A 20,444-nucleotide genomic window follows, 5' to 3' on the forward strand; every position below is an offset into this window, starting at 1 on the left:
TTATTTGATAGCCTACATACACCAAATTTCACAAATTTCCATTTGTATTTCACACCTTTCCATTGCTATTAGAATTTTCTGAAATACAAATGAAAATTTCTGAAATTCAATTAGAAAATTCTAAAATACAATATCAAATAATGATTTGTTAGACATTTTGAAACTAAAATGTGTGCGACGAACGGTGTTGCCATTTTAGAATGAAGAAAAGCGTCAAGTGTATAGTAAAAACGGATAAAAAGAGTAAAAAGCGTCAAGAGAAAAAAGGAAAATTTGAACAAAAAAATTTTAAAATTAATTTTTTCGATTTGCAAATAACACATTAAAAACGGGTAAAAAGTGTAATAAAATTGACACTCAAAACAAGGATAAAAAGCAAAAACTATAAATATAAAAAGCTGGTTTAAATTTTTAATTAAATTATTTATTTTATTATTTACTTAGGAGTAAACAAAACCTTAAAATAAAATAACAATTCAATAAAAACAAAATAAGGATAACTTTTTATAGAAAATTAATTTCATTTTCAAATACATCTTTTTAACAATCATCATCATCACCGGGCCACAAAACGATTTTAATGAAATACTCAGGGGGCAAATGTCCCACTCCTTATCGAAATAAATTTCGAACGCAGTCATTATAATTTTCTATACATTTTATTCGATATCAAAAAGGAGAATACCAAAAATTAAAAAAACGCACGTTCGAATATGTATTCGATCGTGTTCTACTGCGGTAATTAGCCCCCAGATCTTTTATAGGTTTGATTTTTACATGGTTTTAACAAAAAGCACCACAAAATATGGAAAAAGCGTAAAAAATACCATTTTTTGAAAAAGGGTATTTTGAAAAAATAAAAGGGTAACGAGACCAAAAAAGCGTCATAAAATACCCGAAAAGCGTCAAAATAGCAACACTGGCGACGATTTTTTAAATAACTCTCTCTCTCTCTTCTCTTATGAAACCAAACGACCTATTAAAAAATACTAGTTTACATTTTATAAGAGAAAGTTTTTAGCTATTATAAAAAATATATGTATTCCGCTTTAGTCTGATGATACAAATTTTTATAATTTTGTCCAGCTAGATTTGGAATTGGAACCACAGTGCGTATGAGTAACATTGCTCAATCATAACAAGTATATTTATAAATAGTGTTACGAAATTGTATTCATGAATTTGAATGAATGTATTGGTTTTTAAAAGCTGCACAGTGGCGCCATTTGAGTTTTTTTCGTTGCAAATATCATAACTTTTGAACCAAATGAGATAATCAAAAAATTTTAAAGACATAATATGATAGATAGTTGATCAGCCTATGATAATGAGTGTTTGAAAAGGGTTCTACGCCTTTCAGGTTTATTATTCTAAAACGACTGCGCAGATTAAGTAAAAGTTTGAGCATTACTTAAACGAAATTTTATTGAGGAATTTCGGTTTTTTAGTTTATTCAATAAGCAAAACAGTTTTTGAGTTACGCGAATATATATGCAACCTCCTCTATTTTCGAAATAACGGTATATCTCCAAAACAAGAGCTAACCTAAAAAAACGATTAGCACCACTGGATTCAGCGTACTTGAATTAGTGCCCCTCTTGACAGAAAAAAATTTTCAGATTCGTGCACAGTGTTATTATTTTATTTGTTTTTGCATACACAAGACAAAATGCATTTAAGTTTTAGTAAACTGTTGCAAATAAATATTTTTCAACAATCTAAAAAAAGTCGACTTTTCTACAAATTTTATTTAATCGACTTTTAACTAAAACCGGTTTGGACATATAGAATCGAATTGTTTGAAACGGCAACCAATACGTGAACCTAGGGACCATTTGTAGTTACTCTGTGTACTCTGTTTTTAATAACTGTAAAATATATTGTTACGAAATTGTACTTGAATTCAAATATAACGATTTTAAGGGCTGATTTAAAAGCATAATGCTTTCAAATAACAGTGCTGTAATAGCAAACTGTAACATATCTGTGGGCATTATTAAATAAAAGCTTTCAGTTGACCATTGATCGTAAGTTGGCAACGCTGTTTGAATTCGAACATTGTAGAAAGTACACCACAGATGGCGTATGATCTAGAATATTCGAACTTTGACAGTTAAAGAGCAATCTAGAGTGCAGATGGCAGTGTTATAAATAGTGGCAGAGGTTGCAGTCGTTAGTCAGTTTATCAGAGACGCTATTTGAATAAACATCAACTGAGTGCCTTAAAGTGTGCTGTATTTTTCAAGTGAATTCGTATACATTATAAAGTGTCTGTATTTCTGAGAATTTATAAACGTGTATAAAAATAACATTGAGTGACTATTTAATTCTGTTGTTGTTGTACATTTTAAATAAATAAAGAGTTGTTACAATTTTCAAACTACTAAACGGCTTTTATTTGAAATCAAAAGTATCCGGTTTATTTAAAGGAAATAAACCAGCGTTTTGAAAAGGTTAAAACGTAACAATATCTTTGAATAATCGTGAATTTTATATGTAGTAGCTGATAAATGATTTAGGAATATGGTTAATACTGTCACAACCAAGATTATGTGTAATTCAAGAATGCCAGTATAATGTAAATCGCTACTACGAGCTACCCACAAAAGGCTCTAATGCATGTAAAAATTCCGCATAAAACTATTTCATTTTAAATTTACTTACTTACCAAATTCACATTTTAAGATTTTTATTGTATAAAATCTTAAATTCTAGATTATTTGTAGATGTTCAATTGTTGAATTGAACATAAAATAAAAAAATAGACAATATATTTGTAGGATTATTAGTTTTGGAATATTTATTTAAATATTTGAAAGTTGTTGATGCAGTTGTTGTTTTAATTAAATAAAATTATACTTACAATTAAATATGTATCATAAATATTAGTTGTTAAATAATTGCATTATTGATACTCGTAATAATGTTATTTGTTATACATAATTATGAATATTTATAGATGTTAATTCATTTAAAAGCAAAACTATTTAAATATTTATTTAGGTATAACACAGGGCAACAAAATCGAAAAAATGTTAGAGCCTTTTTAAACCACTACACAATTTTGATGTATTGTGGTGGTTCCAGTAGTACAAATATGGTACAAATTTTAAATTCTATGGAGAAGTTTTTTTTTAGATTTTTTTTTCTAAAATTGTGATTTTTTGTTAGATGTTTCTCCACATAATTTATGATAACTCAAAAAGGGTTAGTCCGATATTATTTGTTAAAATTTTTGTTTTGTACGCACATACAATTTTCTGAAAATAAGCGAATTCACTTAATTGTGAATAAATTCGAAAATAATCCATCGATTTTTATGATCGATATCTCATTTTGTTCCTATTACATGTGGCTTTGCGATAAAGCAACAAATCTAAACAATTTCTGCCGTTTTCGATTTTTTTATGATTTTTTTAAAACAAAAAAATTTCATATTTTTACATAAAAATTATATTTTTTGCTTCAATTTGTTATTATAACTCCGAAAATACTGAGCCGATTAAAAAGCAATATATATGTGAAAATTTGTACATAGCACGGGAAAAATGTTTTCAAAATTCAATCAATCGAAAGAAGAACATTAACTACTAAATTTTATGTATATCAAACTAAACAGTAAAATTTTGTGAAAATGATCGAATTCAAGTTCTGCCGTTTTCGATTTTTCATGAGTTTTTTAAAACACAAAAATTAGCTATTTTAACGTAAAAAATATATTTTTTGCTTCAAATTGTTATTATAACACCGAAACTCTTGAGCCGATTAAAATGCAATATATTAACAGATTAAATGCTATGTAAATACAAACTTTTCTAAGTTTTCAATAATATCGGACTAACCCTTTTAGAGTTATCATAAATTATGTGGAGAAACATCTAAAAAATTCTCAATTTAAAAAAAAACAAAAATTTTAAAAAATCTATCCATAGAATTCAAAAATTTTACCATTTATGTACTTAGGTAACCATGATGCATCAAATCTATATAGTGGTTAGTGAAGCCTTTTTTTTGCTGTTGACCTGTGTAATTAATTAATGTTTATTTTAATTTAATTTTATTGTTTTAATTAGTAGTTGAACATTTACTACAATTAATGTAATTAATATATGTACGAGTATTTATTTATTTATTTTAAGTAATTAGTTGCTATAATTTAAAGAGTTTTTGTATAAAACAATAAAAAGAATTATAAATACAAAATATTTGTTTAGATCCAATGTTTCAATTTTAAATAAAGTGAATAAATTTGATTTAAGTCGTTTTCATTTGATTATATTCGATTATTTCAAGTCTAAAAGTAATTGATATGTTTTTTTTTTTATTTTTTGTTTTTCATGTAATTTAAATTAGAATAAAGCATTAGAACATAGACTGTAGAGTAGTATATTCTCAGTTGAAATTGATTGAACGTATTTACCCCCTGTCTATACATGACAAATATTTATCATAACAATTGTTGACGTTTGTTGTCAAGACAAAGTTGTCTGAGCAAAAGCACTAACAATTGTGTCATAACGAAGCAATAATACTAATAAATGGTGACTACACTTGATAATTTTTTATCTTGACAATCATTGTGGCGTTTATCATGATAAAAATTTATCAGGTATAGACAGGGGGTTAGATTTTCATAGAATTAATAACTTGAATAAAATGTAGAAATTCGATGACATAATGTCATAACTGTCCAACCAATATTGGGAATTTTCAAGACAAAAGAACAAATTCAATCAATAGCCTTCAATAAATATAGAGAATCAAACCGGAATCTTTATTAACTAATGAATGTCATTCATTTTCGTTGTTTTGTTTTAATGTAAAATTTCGTTCAATAGTTTGATCCATTACAAGTAGACCTTATAAAATTATAAATGCTGCAATTCCATGTTGAGAACATACAAATTCAAAAAATTATTTAAGAATTTTGCATTTAAATTGTAATTTTTATTATTATAAAAAAGTTATGATTTAATAATAAGTTGTATGTATTTATGTTTGAATTTAGTTTAAGTATTTGTTAAAAGATCAATGGTTTTTTTCCTTCTACTTCATGATTTTTATAGGTTTTATATCAATTTTGATTGTAATTTTTCTTTTTTTTTTTCATTAAAGTTAAAAATTTTAATATAATTCATGGTTTCCTAGAAAATTACAATTACTATGCGAAAAAAAACAAGTTTTTCAATATTTTGTTGCAGAAAATTTAATAGTTTTCTTGTTGTTTGTTAGCTGTTTTAAATTTATTCATACGTTATAGAAACGTTTGATTTGGGTGTTGGCAATGGTGATGTTGTGTTTTCTTCTTCCTCGTCATTTTCCTGTGAATCCTCTGGTTCACCTAAAGCATGTACAAATTCATAGAAATCTATACGACCATCGCCATCGACATCCACTTCTTTAATCATGTCCTCAACTGTTTGTATAGCAAATAAAGAAAGAAAAAAAACGAAAATATAATAAATTTTAGTATTTTAAATACATGTTGGGATGACTAACATTCAATTCAATTAAGGATGTCCGTACTTCTATCCATTAAAACATTACACAGGGCAACAAAATCGAAAAAAATTTAGAGGCTTTTTAAAACACTACACAATTCTGATGTATTGTGGTTCCAGTAGCACAAAAATGGTAAAAAATTTTTATTTCTATGGAGAAGTTTTTTTTTTAAATTGTGAATTTTTTTAAGATGTTTCTCCACATAATTTATGATAACTCTAAAAGGGTTAGTCCGATATTATTGAAGTAAACTTAGAAAAGTTCAGATTTACATAACATGTTTTTTTATTATTGTAACAAAAATTTTAACAAAAACAAACCCACTTAATTGTGAATAAATTCGAAAATAATCCATCGATTTTTATGATCGATATCTCATTTTGTTCCTATTACATGTGGCTTTGCTATAAAGTAACAAATCTAAACAATTTCTTAAGTTTTCTGTTTATCCTGATTTTTTTTAAAACAAAAAAAAGATATTTTCACATAAAAAATATATCTTTTGCTTCAATTTATTATATTAACCAGTGTTTGAAAAGCTACGATAACTAACAAATTTTTAACTGTTGCTACATCTACTGCTTCAAAAAAGTGTATGTAGCGGTAGCAGTAGCATTTGACTTTTTTCGTTTTCTTGTTTTATTTAAAACTACTGCTACCTTCAAAATATAAAACTCTTAACAGAGCAGTAGTAATAAAACATGAATTGTAAATGGAGTAGTAGCATAAAAATACAAATCATTGCTACTGCTCTATATCGAGTTTTAATTTTTATTATTTAGAAATAAGGTAGCAGTTAATTAGCAGTTGATGCAGCAGTTAAGGTAGCAATAAAAGTAGTCAAAAAAGAAAAGTTTAGAGAGTGTTTGAAAGAATTATTCGTTTTTATTCGTCTCAGATGTTCGTGTTGCTAACAGAAAGATCGTGTTGTCTGTGTGTATAACAAAAAAGCCGAACTTTTGTTTACAACATGACCAACTTACACAAATGTACATTCACAACAACAAAACACAATATACTTTTTTGGCTGAAGATTTTTGTTTTGACTTATTTTATTGCTACCTCAACTGCTACTTAACTGCTACTTCTTCTACTACCTAACTGCTACTTCTATTACTACTAAATTTTAAAAGTAGCAGAATTAATAAAAAAACTAATGGCTCTGCTACATGAAAACTTTTTTTAAGGTAGCAATCTTATATATAAATAGGCCACACGTTTTTTTGTGGTACACTTTTAAGTATTGTCCACCGATATTGATGAAACATATATGGTTTAAAAGGTAATTTTCTCTAGATGTGCACAATATAATTTTTTTTTAAAAAATTCTTTTCGTAAAAGTGGTACAAAGCGTTTTAAATTTGCTTGAAAAACAACAACAACAACATGTTTATACACATCTAAATACACGTGTATTTGTACTCAAACGTGAAAAATTGTTTCGTGTAACTGTATATTTTCGTTATTAGTGGTCGAATTTTGACCACCAGGCGATCCTAGTAGAAAATAAATTACTCTGCTACTTTTAAATTTTTCTTTTATTGGTACTACTACAACTACTGCTACCAAAATGTGAAGGTAGCAGTAGTAGTAGTAATTGATTGACTCCGAGTTTTTATTAATTTTTAAACTAGACTACTTGTGTTTTTTCGTTGCTACTGCTACTTGTAGTCTAGTTTTTCAAACACTGATATTAACAGATTAAAGGCTATGTAAATATGAAAGTTTACTTCAATAATATCGGACTAACCCATTTTGAGTTATCAATTTTAGAAAAAAACAAGTAAACAAGTAAGCTATATTCGGCTGTGCCGAATTTTATATACCCTTCACCAAAATATACTTTAAAATAAAAATTTTAAATATTTTTAGGTAAACAAAATTTAATTTTTTTTCCATTTGTTTTTTCGAAATTGTTTTTTAATTTTTTTAATTTAAATTTTTTTTTTTTTAATTTTAAAAATTTTTTTTTTAGTTTTTAATTTTTTTTTTTTTAATATTTAGTGAAAAAACATTTTGGTGAAAAAAAAAATTCGGGTTAAATTTTTTTTTTCCGATTTTGACCTATTGTAGGTCCAACTTACTATACGTCGTTGTACAGGTCTTTGAAATATCTATCATTAGATATCCATATTGTCTATATTAATGATTTAGTAATCCAGATATGGGTCAAAAATCGAGGTTGTCCTGGTTTTTTCCTTATATCTCAGCCATTTGTGGACCTATTTCGGAGAATTTCGGATATATTGATGTATCATTCGTGTATGTAAGTTATTTGGGGGCTTCAGAAAGTTGATTTCAACACACAGACGGACATGGCTATATCGACTCCGCTATCTATAACGATTCAGAATATATATACTTTGTGGGGTCGCAAATGAAAAATGTAGAAATTACAAACGGAATGACAAACTTATATATACCCTTGCAACTCATGGTGAAGGGTATAAAAATCTATCCATAGAATTAAAAAATTTTACCATATTTGTACTTAGGTAACCATGATGCATTAAATCTATATAGTGATTATTGAAACCTTTTTTTTAGCTGTTGACCAGTTGTACAACTCTCTTATTCTTCTATAATATGTTTAATTTCTCTACTCACAATTATAATATCGCCTGCTGACTCGCAGTATAACGAAATATATTCATTTATTATATATTTCCAAAGATTATGTATCTAGTTTAAAGTATCTTATATTTTCAATCATAAATGCAGATGCTTTGCCACCAAATTCCATTATTTAACTATTTTCGGATCTTTATTGGTTTTACAAATCAGTTAATTTTTACTTACTTTCTTCCTCATCGAGATCCTCTCCCAAACATTGTAATACGGCTCTTAAATCTGAAGCGGTAATATAACCACGATTATGTTTATCGAATACCCGAAATGCATCTCGTAATTCACGTTCTTCTTGGTCGGCTGACGAAAGTCCTGATTTATCTTCGTATGCCATATTCGACAGGATGTCAACAAATTCTTCGAAACTAACATTGCCATCGCCTGCAAATTAAATTAATGAAAGGAAAACCAATTACGATTACGATATTTGCTTTTAGGTCTCAGAACATTTGGTAAGATTTTTAAAATAATATGTACGGATAATGTGAACTTTTAAATGTTTCCTTATGCACAATTATATCCTTATTTAAGTTTCATTAGAGTGCTGGGGATTTGATAATCCTTATGCCACAAAGCAATTGTTTACGTCACTTGTAAGACCAATTTTAAAATAGGCATCTTTTGCCTGGGATCCACAGTTCGAAATCCATATAAAGAAAATTGGATCCATCAAAAAACTAATTTGTCTCCATAAACTTCTATGGAATAGTAACATTAATCTACCATCATATGAAAGTCGGTTAGCACTTGTTAAACTCCCAACGGGAGCACTACGTTCGCTCCTTGTTTCGTAGGGGCTCTACCGATGGGTGGAACGTTATATATGCACTTTTAAGGCCAACTTGGTTGGTAATTTGTGCTTAAAGAATCTAACCGCTAACAACTCCCCTCAGTGTCAGGGCAAATCGATGTTGTATGTTAGTTGCCTAGTCTGTGCGTGTGAGATGGTCCGTTAATACATCCATACTCGTGGGAACAAGATTGAAGGTTAATTGGAAAGGATGTGGTAGTAGTAGAGGGCACGGTAATGAGTACTGATGAAGAGGTAGCTGGGTTTGAAGTTACGGTGTTCAAGTACGAAGAAGAATCCGTGGAGGATGATGGTAAATTACCTAACGGAGGTTCATGCCAGTATAATGGAGCTGGTTAGGATTTTGGAAGTGGAAGGTCTTTTGGGATTGTCGAGAGACTCTCTTGGTGAATATAGTTCCATTCAAAAGTTCGAGGAGATGGCTCTGCTCTCTGACGAGGTGCTAGAGGTACTAACATCAGAAGGCAGAGGGATCACCTCACAACGATAAGGACAAGGGAATCCAAAGTTCCATTGAAAAGTTCGAGGAGATGGCTCTGCTCTCTGACAAGGTGCTAGATATCACTGTGATATTTACTAACATCAGAAGGCAGAGGGATCACCTCCCACCAATAAGGACAAGGGAATCCAAAACAGTCGATCGTTAGAAGGTCGCCCACATGGCGACCAAGCTTGTTCGGCAGGTCGCCGTGTAGTAGTTACCGAGTGCCCCCCACGTGATATTTTCATTACCAGCCAAACGAAGGAAGAGAAAACTAGCAGCGGTACCCGGAAATCTCTAGCTTATCTGGCTAAGATATATAAGCTCCACGAATCATTGATGTCACGCCAGCGGGTTCGGAAGGCTTTGTAGCTTGAGTCCCATATTCATAATCCATTTTTAAATTTATCAAAGGTTTATAAAACAAAATTTCCACAGAAAATTGGTTTTATGTGGATGTTCTCATTTCTTATGTTCCATGTTTTACCTGACCCGTGGTCATTAATATTTTCGATTGGGTTCTTTGTAGTTTTCCACAATCTAAATTGATTCTAAGGTGGGTTTATGCAGCATGACTTTATAGTCAAGGCTTAAGTTGGATTAGGCAAGATTTAAATTTAAAAAAAGTTCTTCGATAGCTTGTCGTTTTATTTTAGCAAATAAGGAATTTTGTTTAAAATTTAAATATTCCTATTAAATACAATAGATAAATGTTTATGTGCAAATTGTACTTACCATCAACATCGATTTCCTGCAACATTTCCTGTAGCTCTTCAACACGAGCAAATTGACCTAAAGAACGCATTACTGTTCCCAGTTCCTCTTTGGTTATACAACCATCTCCATCTTTGTCAAATAAACGGAAAGCTTCTCGGAATTCTGTAATCAAATTATTACGAATTGGAAATGTATAACTAAATAAAGAAGTTTGAAATCACAGGAACTTTGAATCACATGTTCAACTGTGAATAGTCTCGGATAGTAAAACTATATCATTCAAAATTCCAGAGAAGTCAAAGTTTGTACGTCTCCTGATAGGTAGATATAAACACTATGTACAAGTATGTATTTGGAGTTATTGTAAACCTTAGGACTAGATGTAAATGTATCTTTCAGGCCATTCTCACCCCCCAGTTTGGTGAACATTAGTAAAAAAATCATCCTGAAAAAATTTTAGGTAAATCGGTTGGGGTTAAGACGTGCCGCAAGCCCTCTGAAGTTTTGAGATGCATTTACAAGGGGAAAAAATGCATTTTTGTCAGTTTTTGTAAAAATTTTGTCATTAAACAATTACTTTTGTAATTTAATTTGAAAGAATCGAAATGTGTACGTAATTGTCGTTCTAATGAGACATAAAAAACAGAAATCGGTCAAAAAATTTTAAAGTTATTAAAAATTCGCCAGGCCATTAACGTGTCTCAGGCCACTAGAACAAGAAATGTAGGAACAAAATTAACATATTTTGATAAATATTAAAATAAGAGCTCATTTTTACTTAAAATATGTCCATATATACTTGTATATGAGTTTCTGTCTTCGTAGGAAACCGTTAACCTATTCTTAGGTATGAACAAAAATCCATTTTCAAATTTTTAAAAATTTTGTTAAACAAATTTCAGAATTTTTAGATCATCTCATTGGGATTTATTAAGAATATAATAGGGAATAAAAATGTGAAAAAATTATGAAAATATCTCTTATAGTTTTTCCGTACCTGCGATTTAAATTTTGAAATTTTCGAGAAAAACCAATTATTTGGCAATTTTTAGGCCAATGAGCTCTATTTCCTTACTCTTATGAATTTTAAGTAAAACCTATTGAGAAAATGGAGTTTTGAAACTGCCGTTAAAAAAATTTTATTTTTTTGTTCATACCTAAGAATAGGTTAACGGTATCCTACGAAGACAAAAACTCATATACAAGTAAATATGGACATATTTTAAGTAAAAATGAGCTCTTATTTTAATATTTATCAAAATATGTTAATTTTGTTCCTACATTTCTTGTTCTAGTGGCCTGAGACACGTTAATGGCCTGGCGAATTTTTAATAACTTTAACATTTTTTGACCGATTTCTGTTTTTTATGTCTCATTAGAACGACAATTACGTACACATTTCGATTCTTTTAAATTAAATTACAAAAGTAATTTTTTAATGGCAAAATTTTTACAAAAACTGAAAAAAAATGCATTTTTTCCCCTTGTAAATGCATCTCAAAACTTCAGAGGGCTTGCGGCACGTCTTATCCCCAACCGATTTACCTAAAATTTTTTGAGGATGATTTTTTACTAATGTTCACCAAACTGGAGGGTGAGAATGGCCAAAATCCAACTTTCGTTTATTAAGGGCCACCCTAATAAAGCTACGTTTTCGCATACACCGTAATCGGCACCGAAAACGGAATTTCATATATTTGCACCGATAAAAAGTTCGTTTCAGAAATCGGCAACGAAAATTGGGAACGAAACGGTGCTGTAGGAACGAAATTATTTTAATTATTTTTTTATTTCAAATTTAAAAAAATCAAAATGAATAAAAAAATAAATTTTCTGTATTGGAAGATGAAAAAATAATAGATTTTGTCAAAAGTAATGAAATTCTATTTAATGTGCGACATCCAAAATTAAAAAATAATTTCGTTTCTGTTTTATGCCGCAACGCACCCAACTGAAACGAAAACAATTCAGAAACGAGACGGTGACGAACACCAATGTTTTTCAGTTTCAGTTTTCGTTATCGGCGCCGATTACGTTGTATGCGGAAACCCAGCTTTAGTGATTTTTCATAATGAATAAAATTCCAACCTGAAAATTATACTCCAAAAATTTAGTTTTTTCATAACTGAATAAAATGGAAAAATTGTATTTCTTTCATAATAAAGACTTTGACGTTTTAGAAAAATCTGAAAAAATTTTCGTCAAAAGTGTCCAAGCATAACATAACAAAATATATATAATTGGTCTATTCCCAAGGTCTCTTATCATGTCATATTGTCATAATGTCCTAACATTTCAAGACTTGTCGGCTCGGCTTAACCGACTAATAGGCGTTCGGCTCAGGTATTTGCTGGTTGGTTACGATAACAATATACATAGCATGCAAACTAATATTATTTTAGGACATTTTTTGCTTGAAAGGCAATAACATTTCCAAACCATTGTGAAATATTAGGACATTATGACAATAAGACATGAAGGATCCCTTGTGAATTGACCAATTATATATAAGTGAAATAGTTTTTAGGAAAAAATCTTAAAAATGAGTACTATGTTAGATGTTTCGAATTTATTTTTTATAGGGACCATATTTTTATTTGAAATTATATCAGAAATACAACAGATATTTTAAAAAATTCCAAAAGTCAACCAAAATATGTATGTATGCATAGAGAACATAGAGCGGAAACTAGAAAAAAACTCAAACAAAAAAATTACTCAAAATAATCACACATACGAATGTTGTTTTTGAACTAAATTTGAATATAATCACTTCTTAGTATATAAAATGCAATCCATTTACCTCTCATTTGTCCTTTTGATATGATGCGACCACTGCCTCCTTCATTAGAATCATTTGAATACGTTCGTTGTGTTGAAAATTGACGTATTTTTGATTTGCGTTTGACACGTTTGTCACGCGTAGAGCTGAACCGCAAACTCCCACCCTCCGTACTTGAAGTATTACTACGTTTACGTTCCGTCAATGGAGATTCACCAAAATAATCGTTATCTCCCTCTTCCAGCTCCTCCTCCTCGTCTTCATCTTCGTCATCGTAATCCTCTTCATCGTATTCCACGTCTTCGTCATCGTCTCGTTTTGTTTCATGATCACTGCAGTAGTCTTCTTCATTGTCGTTGTGTTCGTAAACGATTTCCCCATCGAAATCTCTGACATATGAGTTACGGATATTTGGTAAGACATTTGGAAATTGCTGACGTTGTGCTGCACTAGTGGTGGTTGTAAAATCACACGAAGAATCCGTGTCAGGATCTGAAGTATGTCTCTGGTTACGTTGATTTCTCTGTCGACGATTTCGTTGGCTATTTATTTCTGGTCTAGTATTGCTATCTTTATGACGTTTGTTGGATTTTGTTAATGCATCGGCTATTGTTAGCTCTTCGTCGCCACTGCCATCATGTAGAATTGTTTTTTTACGTTGTCTGGGTGAACGTCGCCGCAAGGGTGGATGTGTTTTTGCTAAAATCCCTTCTACCGAGGGTGAGGGTGCTATCGATGTACTTTGTTCAGTGGCTGCCGTCTCAATTGCATGTGAAATGTCTGTCTGTGTCTCATCGTTACTGCCAGTTATCTGGTCAACGTTTGTAAATGCGTCGGCAGTGTCATCGACACTTGCGGATGTAGTTCGTGTCTGTAATGAGTTACAAAAAGACATAAGTTCGTAAAAATAATCATCAGAGCGAAATAGATACGAAATAAGATGTATTGAGACGACCAACACTATTTGTGACCCATTATTCGAGTTGAATGAGATTAGAACTGAAAACAATACCTAAAGAAGTAGTAGATCGCCCCTACGAAGTCTTGATCGAGTTTGGCTTAGTGCTAGAAGTCATGTAAGCGGATTCGTGTTGCTTTTTTACGATTAAATAATTTACATCAACTCTATTGATTCCACTGTTCCAGCATTACTACAATCAGGGCTTCGACTTAATTAATTCAATTTGAGCTTAATTCACTAAAATCTTAATTCGAAATTATCGAATGTATGCCCCAGGGCACACTTAGAAAGGTGACTTCATCACTACAACAATACAAAAACAACAGGTACTTTGTTTTTGTTAAAAAGTAGGTGAACTGTCAAAGTTGCCTGTTGTTGTTTTTGCTTTTGGGTTTGTTGTATTTTTCGCCACAACAACCACAAGTGAATTGACAATTCAAACTGAGTAAAAAAAATAATCAGCTGTTTCATCGCAGTCACCTTTCTAAGTGTGCCCTGGTATGCCCCAAGGCGAATTTATTTTACAGGTGGCGTTAACAGCACAGCTGATCTACTTTTTTTTTCGCCTTGGGGGTCGACTTGTCAAAAGTTGTATACAGGCGAATTTGTTTTATGTCAAAAGTTGTTTTTTGTTTACATTTTCAATTTCAAAAAAATGTTACTTTCAAAATTAAATTATTTGAAATTTATTTTTGTGAAAATAAAATAAAATCAACAATTGCTGCATATGCAAAAAACAAAAACCGGGAAACGGTAGCTTCTTTCGCATTCCAAGTGATGACCGCCTGCTTAAGTGGAGCAAAATTTGCTGTCTGGACTTCTCCCGACAAGCTCTAGTTTGCTCGGACCACATTGCGTTTCGCAGGCTTAGGCACATCCTCTTTGGAGGCACATCTTGTTGGAGCTGTCCGCCTTGGAGTTCTCTTATTTTGCACAGCAAACCATTTTAAAAATGCTATAACAAGGATTAATTACTTTTTTATTTTTTACTAAATTTATTATTTTTGTTTGTTTTCACAAATTTTTGATTGTTTGACATATTTTGTTTTGACACATTTGCCCCTCAAGCAACAATAAAACACAATGTTGTTTTTGCTATGTTGTACTTGTTGTAATATCAACGCCACCTGTACAATAAATTCGCCTTGGTATGCCCATTATTTAGCATCTAATTATTTAGCTTCATTCAAAGGCTTTTATTTAAATAGATTTGTTTTTATATTGCTTTGAATCAATTACAAAATGAATTGAAAAAAAGTTCACTTAAACCTTTTTGTAATAGAATAGAATTGACGAAAAATGTAACCATCAAATACATTTTTAAAACTATTTTGTAATGCAATTGAATTCAAACAAATTTTAATGATTTAATTCGGAATTAACTCTATAAAGATGGAAGACTGAAATGAATGAATGCATTCAATACTTTTGAAGTATAAAGGAATTAAGCCTATGAATTAATTCATAATGAATTCATTAACGGAATGGTTAAGATATAAAATTTATTTTGATTTAAAAATGCAATTAAGAATTAATTTTTTCGAACATTTGAGTACAATGGAATGTGTTCTGCTGAAATTAGGGAACTTGTTGCAAATAACCGAAGTTTTTCACTTGTATACTTGTTCTTCAACAATCGAGCATTCATGGTCGGAAAGTCAATTTGAAATAACGGAAGTAATAATGTGATTTTAATATTATTTATTGTGATTTTGCTATCTCACAGTAGAATTTGTTCTAAGAAAATATGTATATGTTAATTTAATTTAACTCTTTCAGCCACGCTTTTTATACCCTTCACCTTATATTTTTGTGCAGAAACATAAAATAATTAAGTATGGATTTCGAAATGTCCAAAAAATACACAACACTGTTGCCAGCAGTTAGAACTATTCAAATTATACCAGGAATTAAACCATTACAGTTCTAAAACTATTTTTAAAATAATTTTTGTTCTAAAAAAACGATGGATATTTTAATTGGTATGAATACTTGTTTAAAGCCATAATCTTTAGAGCTTCTATATTGTGACTTTCCTTTTAAAATCATCAATATTTTGATCGTACTGTAGAGTAGCATCCAACCTTAATATTTATCTCATAATAACCCAGCAATTAAGCAATTAGTAAATGTATCCCTTATAGGCGGAAATTGTTAATAATACCGAATCACTTGGCTGACTCCAATTTATATATTTTGGTTCATTTGACGTGCTATTTGTAATGCAGATAGAAGTCAATTGGTTACTTTATACATCCGATGTAATCTAGCATAAAGTTTGTCACTTACATAAAATTGTCACTTACATAAGTGTCTCTATGTAATCTATAATGCAGGGAATTTAAATGTTAATTGTGTAGTGCATTTGGGTCTAAGTTATCCAAAATCACTAGTTTACGACAGTCTAGTAAAACTACTTGTCAGGAGCGGTAACTGTTTATGTGTTACAAAATCTCTTATAAATCGAATTTGCAATGAAATGTGAATGTTTTTCGATACATTTAATAAATTTTTGATACTTAAAAAAACTAAACTTTTTTGAAGAAAAACGTTTTGAAATGATAATTTTTAATTACTGATAGAGAAATGAAGAACTTAATGCCAGTTTCTCGATGTCGAAAGAAGTTAGTCGATAACATTTACTGCTATTTCTATAACAAATTCGACAAAAATTTTTTTGTCGAAACAATGTATTGCCCATTAACGAAAAAAAAATTATTTTTTATTAAAAATTGGCATAATATGCACATAAATATGCATTTTGAAGTAAAATATAACAAAATATGCATTATCAATAAAATATGCAAAAATATGCACTAACAAATCGATGCCATTTTGCAACAAAATGTGCGATTCGGATAGATAATTATTCTACATTGTATTTGGACGTTCGAGAAAAAACATGCATTTGCATATAAATCCGCCCCCTAGTCATTAATATAGACAATATGGATATCTAATGATAGATATTTCAAAGACCTTTGCAATGAAGTATATAAAGATATAGTATAAGTAAGTTGGACCTACAATGGGTCAAAATCGGAAAAATATTTTTTTTTCACCCAAAGTTTTTTTTCGCTAAATATTAAAAAAAAATTCTTAAAATTTAGAAAAATTAAAAAAAAAATTTTTTCCAAAAAATTAAAAAAACTGCAAAAAAAGATAAATTTTGTTTACCTAAAAATATTTTTATTTTGAAGTATAATTTGGCGAAGGGTATATAAGATTCGGCACAGCCGAATATATGTAGCTCTCTTACTTGTTTCTGTATAAATTTAAAATAAAAATTCCATGGTTTTTTGTGGAGTAGAATGCCCTACACTGTATTTGGATCTTATTTATTTCAGGATCTAATGAAATTGAATGAATCAGTGTTGCAATATAAAACAAGTTAGAGTGTATACCCATAATCAATATGCGACAATAAAATATTTTTCTGATATAGGGGTTATAAGGGGGATGGGTCAATTATAGACCCATCCTTATAAAAGTTGGTAGAATGATTTAGGTTTATATAAAACTTGTTTATATCCAATGTTAATTAGTTTAAGACAATTATGAATGTTCAAGTCATTTTCTGAGGGGGACCTTGTATGGGGACTAGGGACAAATGTTGCCCGATTTGCGCCATACTATACAGTATAATTTCAGAGTACTTACAACAAATTTGTGCAACATATTATCAGAATTACCGCATAATCAATATATTTATAACTGCTCAAACAGTATTCCGGGGGGACATTTGTATGGGGGCTAGCTTAAATCATGGACCGATATTGCCCATTTTCAATACCAAATAGGGAGTATTTCAGCCAGCTATATTCTTTCGTTTGGGCCCTATAGTGTTTTCAACACACAGTCAGACGGACGGAAGCACATAGCTAGATCGTCTCAGTATCTTATGATCTGCGTCTGCGGTGAATATTTCGATGTGTTACAAACGGAATCTTTTTTGATGTCTATCGATAAATTAAAAAGAAAGAAGAAGAGGGTAAAAGAACCGCAATGGACTCACCAATGACATCCTTATAAGCTAACCTAACAAAAATAATTTATTTCAATTCACTGGTATGACCAACGTAAATACATGTTTTAAAATAACTTCAAACAACATATTTAAATAATTCTGTACAAACACTCACCATTAGCTGTCGAATTTCCCTGGCAAATGATGAACCAGTGAAAAAATGATTAACTGCTGTAAACAGATTTTTTCCTTCCAACTTGACGGTATAAAATGAATTTCGTTGAGGATAAAATGTTCGTCACACTCTCGCAAAACCCAGAACAGGATGACAGGCACTTTCACTGCAAATGCAAAATACAATTAACGGCAATTTGAGGGAGCAGTAAATTTCATAAATCCAATCGTGAAGCTTTTAATTGTCAGCCGTCAATTGTTGTTTAATAATTTTATAATTTTATGTCAATATGTTGCACTCTCGTGGCCAGAGCAGCATCCAGGAACAGAACAACGTGTCAACACGAACAACCACTTGTTTTACAAATGATTTATGTACATAAATTTAATATTCTTCTTTCTTTTGTTTTTTTTTTCAATATTCGTTGTACATACGATTTTATTGCTCGGCCAGTGTCAATAAATATTTTACTAATTGGCAATAAAATAGTTGACAGGTTTTTATTTTAAATAATGTTGTTGCTGCTGCTGCTGTTGCTGTTGATATTGTCGAATATTGCTGCATTGCTGATGGGCAAGACACGTGTCCTTTTTATTTATAATTTCTTAAATGTGCTGGTAAATTATTAAATTTTTAATTGAATTTTATCACATCCACACATCATGGCCGTCTGTTAATAATTGAAAGTGGCTCTCTGATGCATTTACAAATAGTATTTAATGGTTTTCTGTAAATATATCTGAAAAAAAAATATAATAATAATAAATGTAAAATGCATGTTCGCTGAATATTTAATTCATTTAAAATTGTTGTTTGAAAATGCAATATGCTTAAATATTTTCATCATCATTTCCTAGCAAAAACTGCACTTAGCCCCATTTTCTCAATGTCTGGTTATCGTTTTTTGTAATGATATACATACTTCCAATTAATAAAATCACCATAAAAAATAACCATGGATTGAGAAAATGGGACTTCTTCATCAAGTCAAATAACAGTCTAAACATGAGGTCCGAGTTCAACTCACGGCTGGAGGAGAATTTTTTTTTTAATTTTTTATATTTATTGATGTTATTGGGTTCGAGTTCGTGTCTCAGCCAAACAAAATCTCTTATCAAATCCTTTATTGCAGAACAAGTTAAAATCGCTTACTTTTGGGACATCGCGAACCAAAATAAGTACTATTTCACCGTACGACAAATAGAGAAAAAATTCGTTAGACACGAACCGGATGATATACGTCTGAAATTATAAATTTAATGGAGAAAAAATGTGTTTTCAGTTTTTCATTTCGTGATCCTGTGTTCTTTTTTAAGGACTTCAAAGGAGTACATTTTTCAAAAAATATTTAAAAATACTCCTACTATTCCAACAATGACAAATTGTATGTCAAAAGAACAAGAATAGTTGTAAAATATTTTGTATTATCTTTATTTTGTCCTGTAAGGATCAAAAGATGTCAAAAATGTCCTTTAAAATGTTTATCCTTTAAGATTGCCAATAAATTCCTTTTAAAAAAATGGTGCGTTAAAGACCCAAATATTCTATACTAAATGTCAAAATTTCATCCTTTATATATATAAAGATCAAATTAAAATATAAAAAAAAATGTATTAGTATACAAAAAAGTTGTATTAAGAAAAGTGCATGTTTATAAACTACACCACCGTAGTGGGGGAGGTATAATGGGTTAGGGCTGTTCCAACACCCACCTAAAAGTATACCAATCTGCTCAGGATCACTTTCTGAGTCGACTAAGCGATGTCCATCCGTCTGTCCGTCCATCCATTTAAACCTTGTAATCAAACTACAGGTCGCAGGTTTAAAGATAATTCGACAAAATTTGGCACAAACCTTTATATTGCCCCAAGGACAACGGCTATTGAATTTTGTTAGAATCAGCCCATTATTTATCCTAGCCCATATATAGGCCATACAATTGGCCTATTTGAAAATAGTTAAGCTCTCATAAATATTTTAATCATAAACATATTCAAACCAAATTCAGCACAATTAAGTTTTATGTAAGCCGAACTCGACCAAATTTCGTGACGATCGGTCAACAATATTCCATAGCTCCCATATAAGCAACATTCTCGAAAATGTCATTAATATACATAAATCTCTGAAATATGTCAGTATCCAAACAAAATTCAACACAAATATGTTTCATATATTCGCAATTCATCCCACCAAATTTTGTGACGATTGGTCCATAATTAGTCAAAATTTGAAAGGACATTTTTGACATCTTTTGATCCTTACAGGATAAAATAAAAATAATACGAAATATTTTACAACTCTTCTTGATCATTTGAAATAGTAGGATAATCAGAAGTATTTTAAAACATTTTTTTAAAAATGTACTCCTCTGAAAATTTGAAGTCCTTTTAAAAGGAAACAGGATCACGAAATGAAAA

At 30.2% G+C, this 20,444-nt stretch overlaps 1 protein-coding gene across 1 annotated transcript; it reads right to left on the reverse strand.

Moving 5' to 3' along the window:
- Positions 1 to 4,988: 4,988 nt before the first annotated feature.
- On the reverse strand, positions 4,989 to 18,745 carry LOC135957180 (reticulocalbin-2). The gene is made up of 5 exons (XM_065507869.1): positions 18,025 to 18,745; positions 12,943 to 13,792; positions 10,158 to 10,301; positions 8,302 to 8,511; positions 4,989 to 5,416 (listed from the first exon to the last, which is right to left on the reverse strand). The coding sequence occupies exons 1-5, from the start codon at positions 18,025 to 18,027 to the stop codon at positions 5,244 to 5,246; spliced, it is 1,380 nt and encodes a 459-aa protein (XP_065363941.1). The 5' UTR covers positions 18,028 to 18,745; the 3' UTR covers positions 4,989 to 5,243.
- Between the last annotated feature and the right edge of the window lie 1,699 nt (positions 18,746 to 20,444).

This window comes from Calliphora vicina, chromosome 4 (genome assembly GCF_958450345.1).
Source record: "Calliphora vicina chromosome 4, idCalVici1.1, whole genome shotgun sequence".
NCBI lineage: Eukaryota > Metazoa > Arthropoda > Insecta > Diptera > Calliphoridae > Calliphora > Calliphora vicina.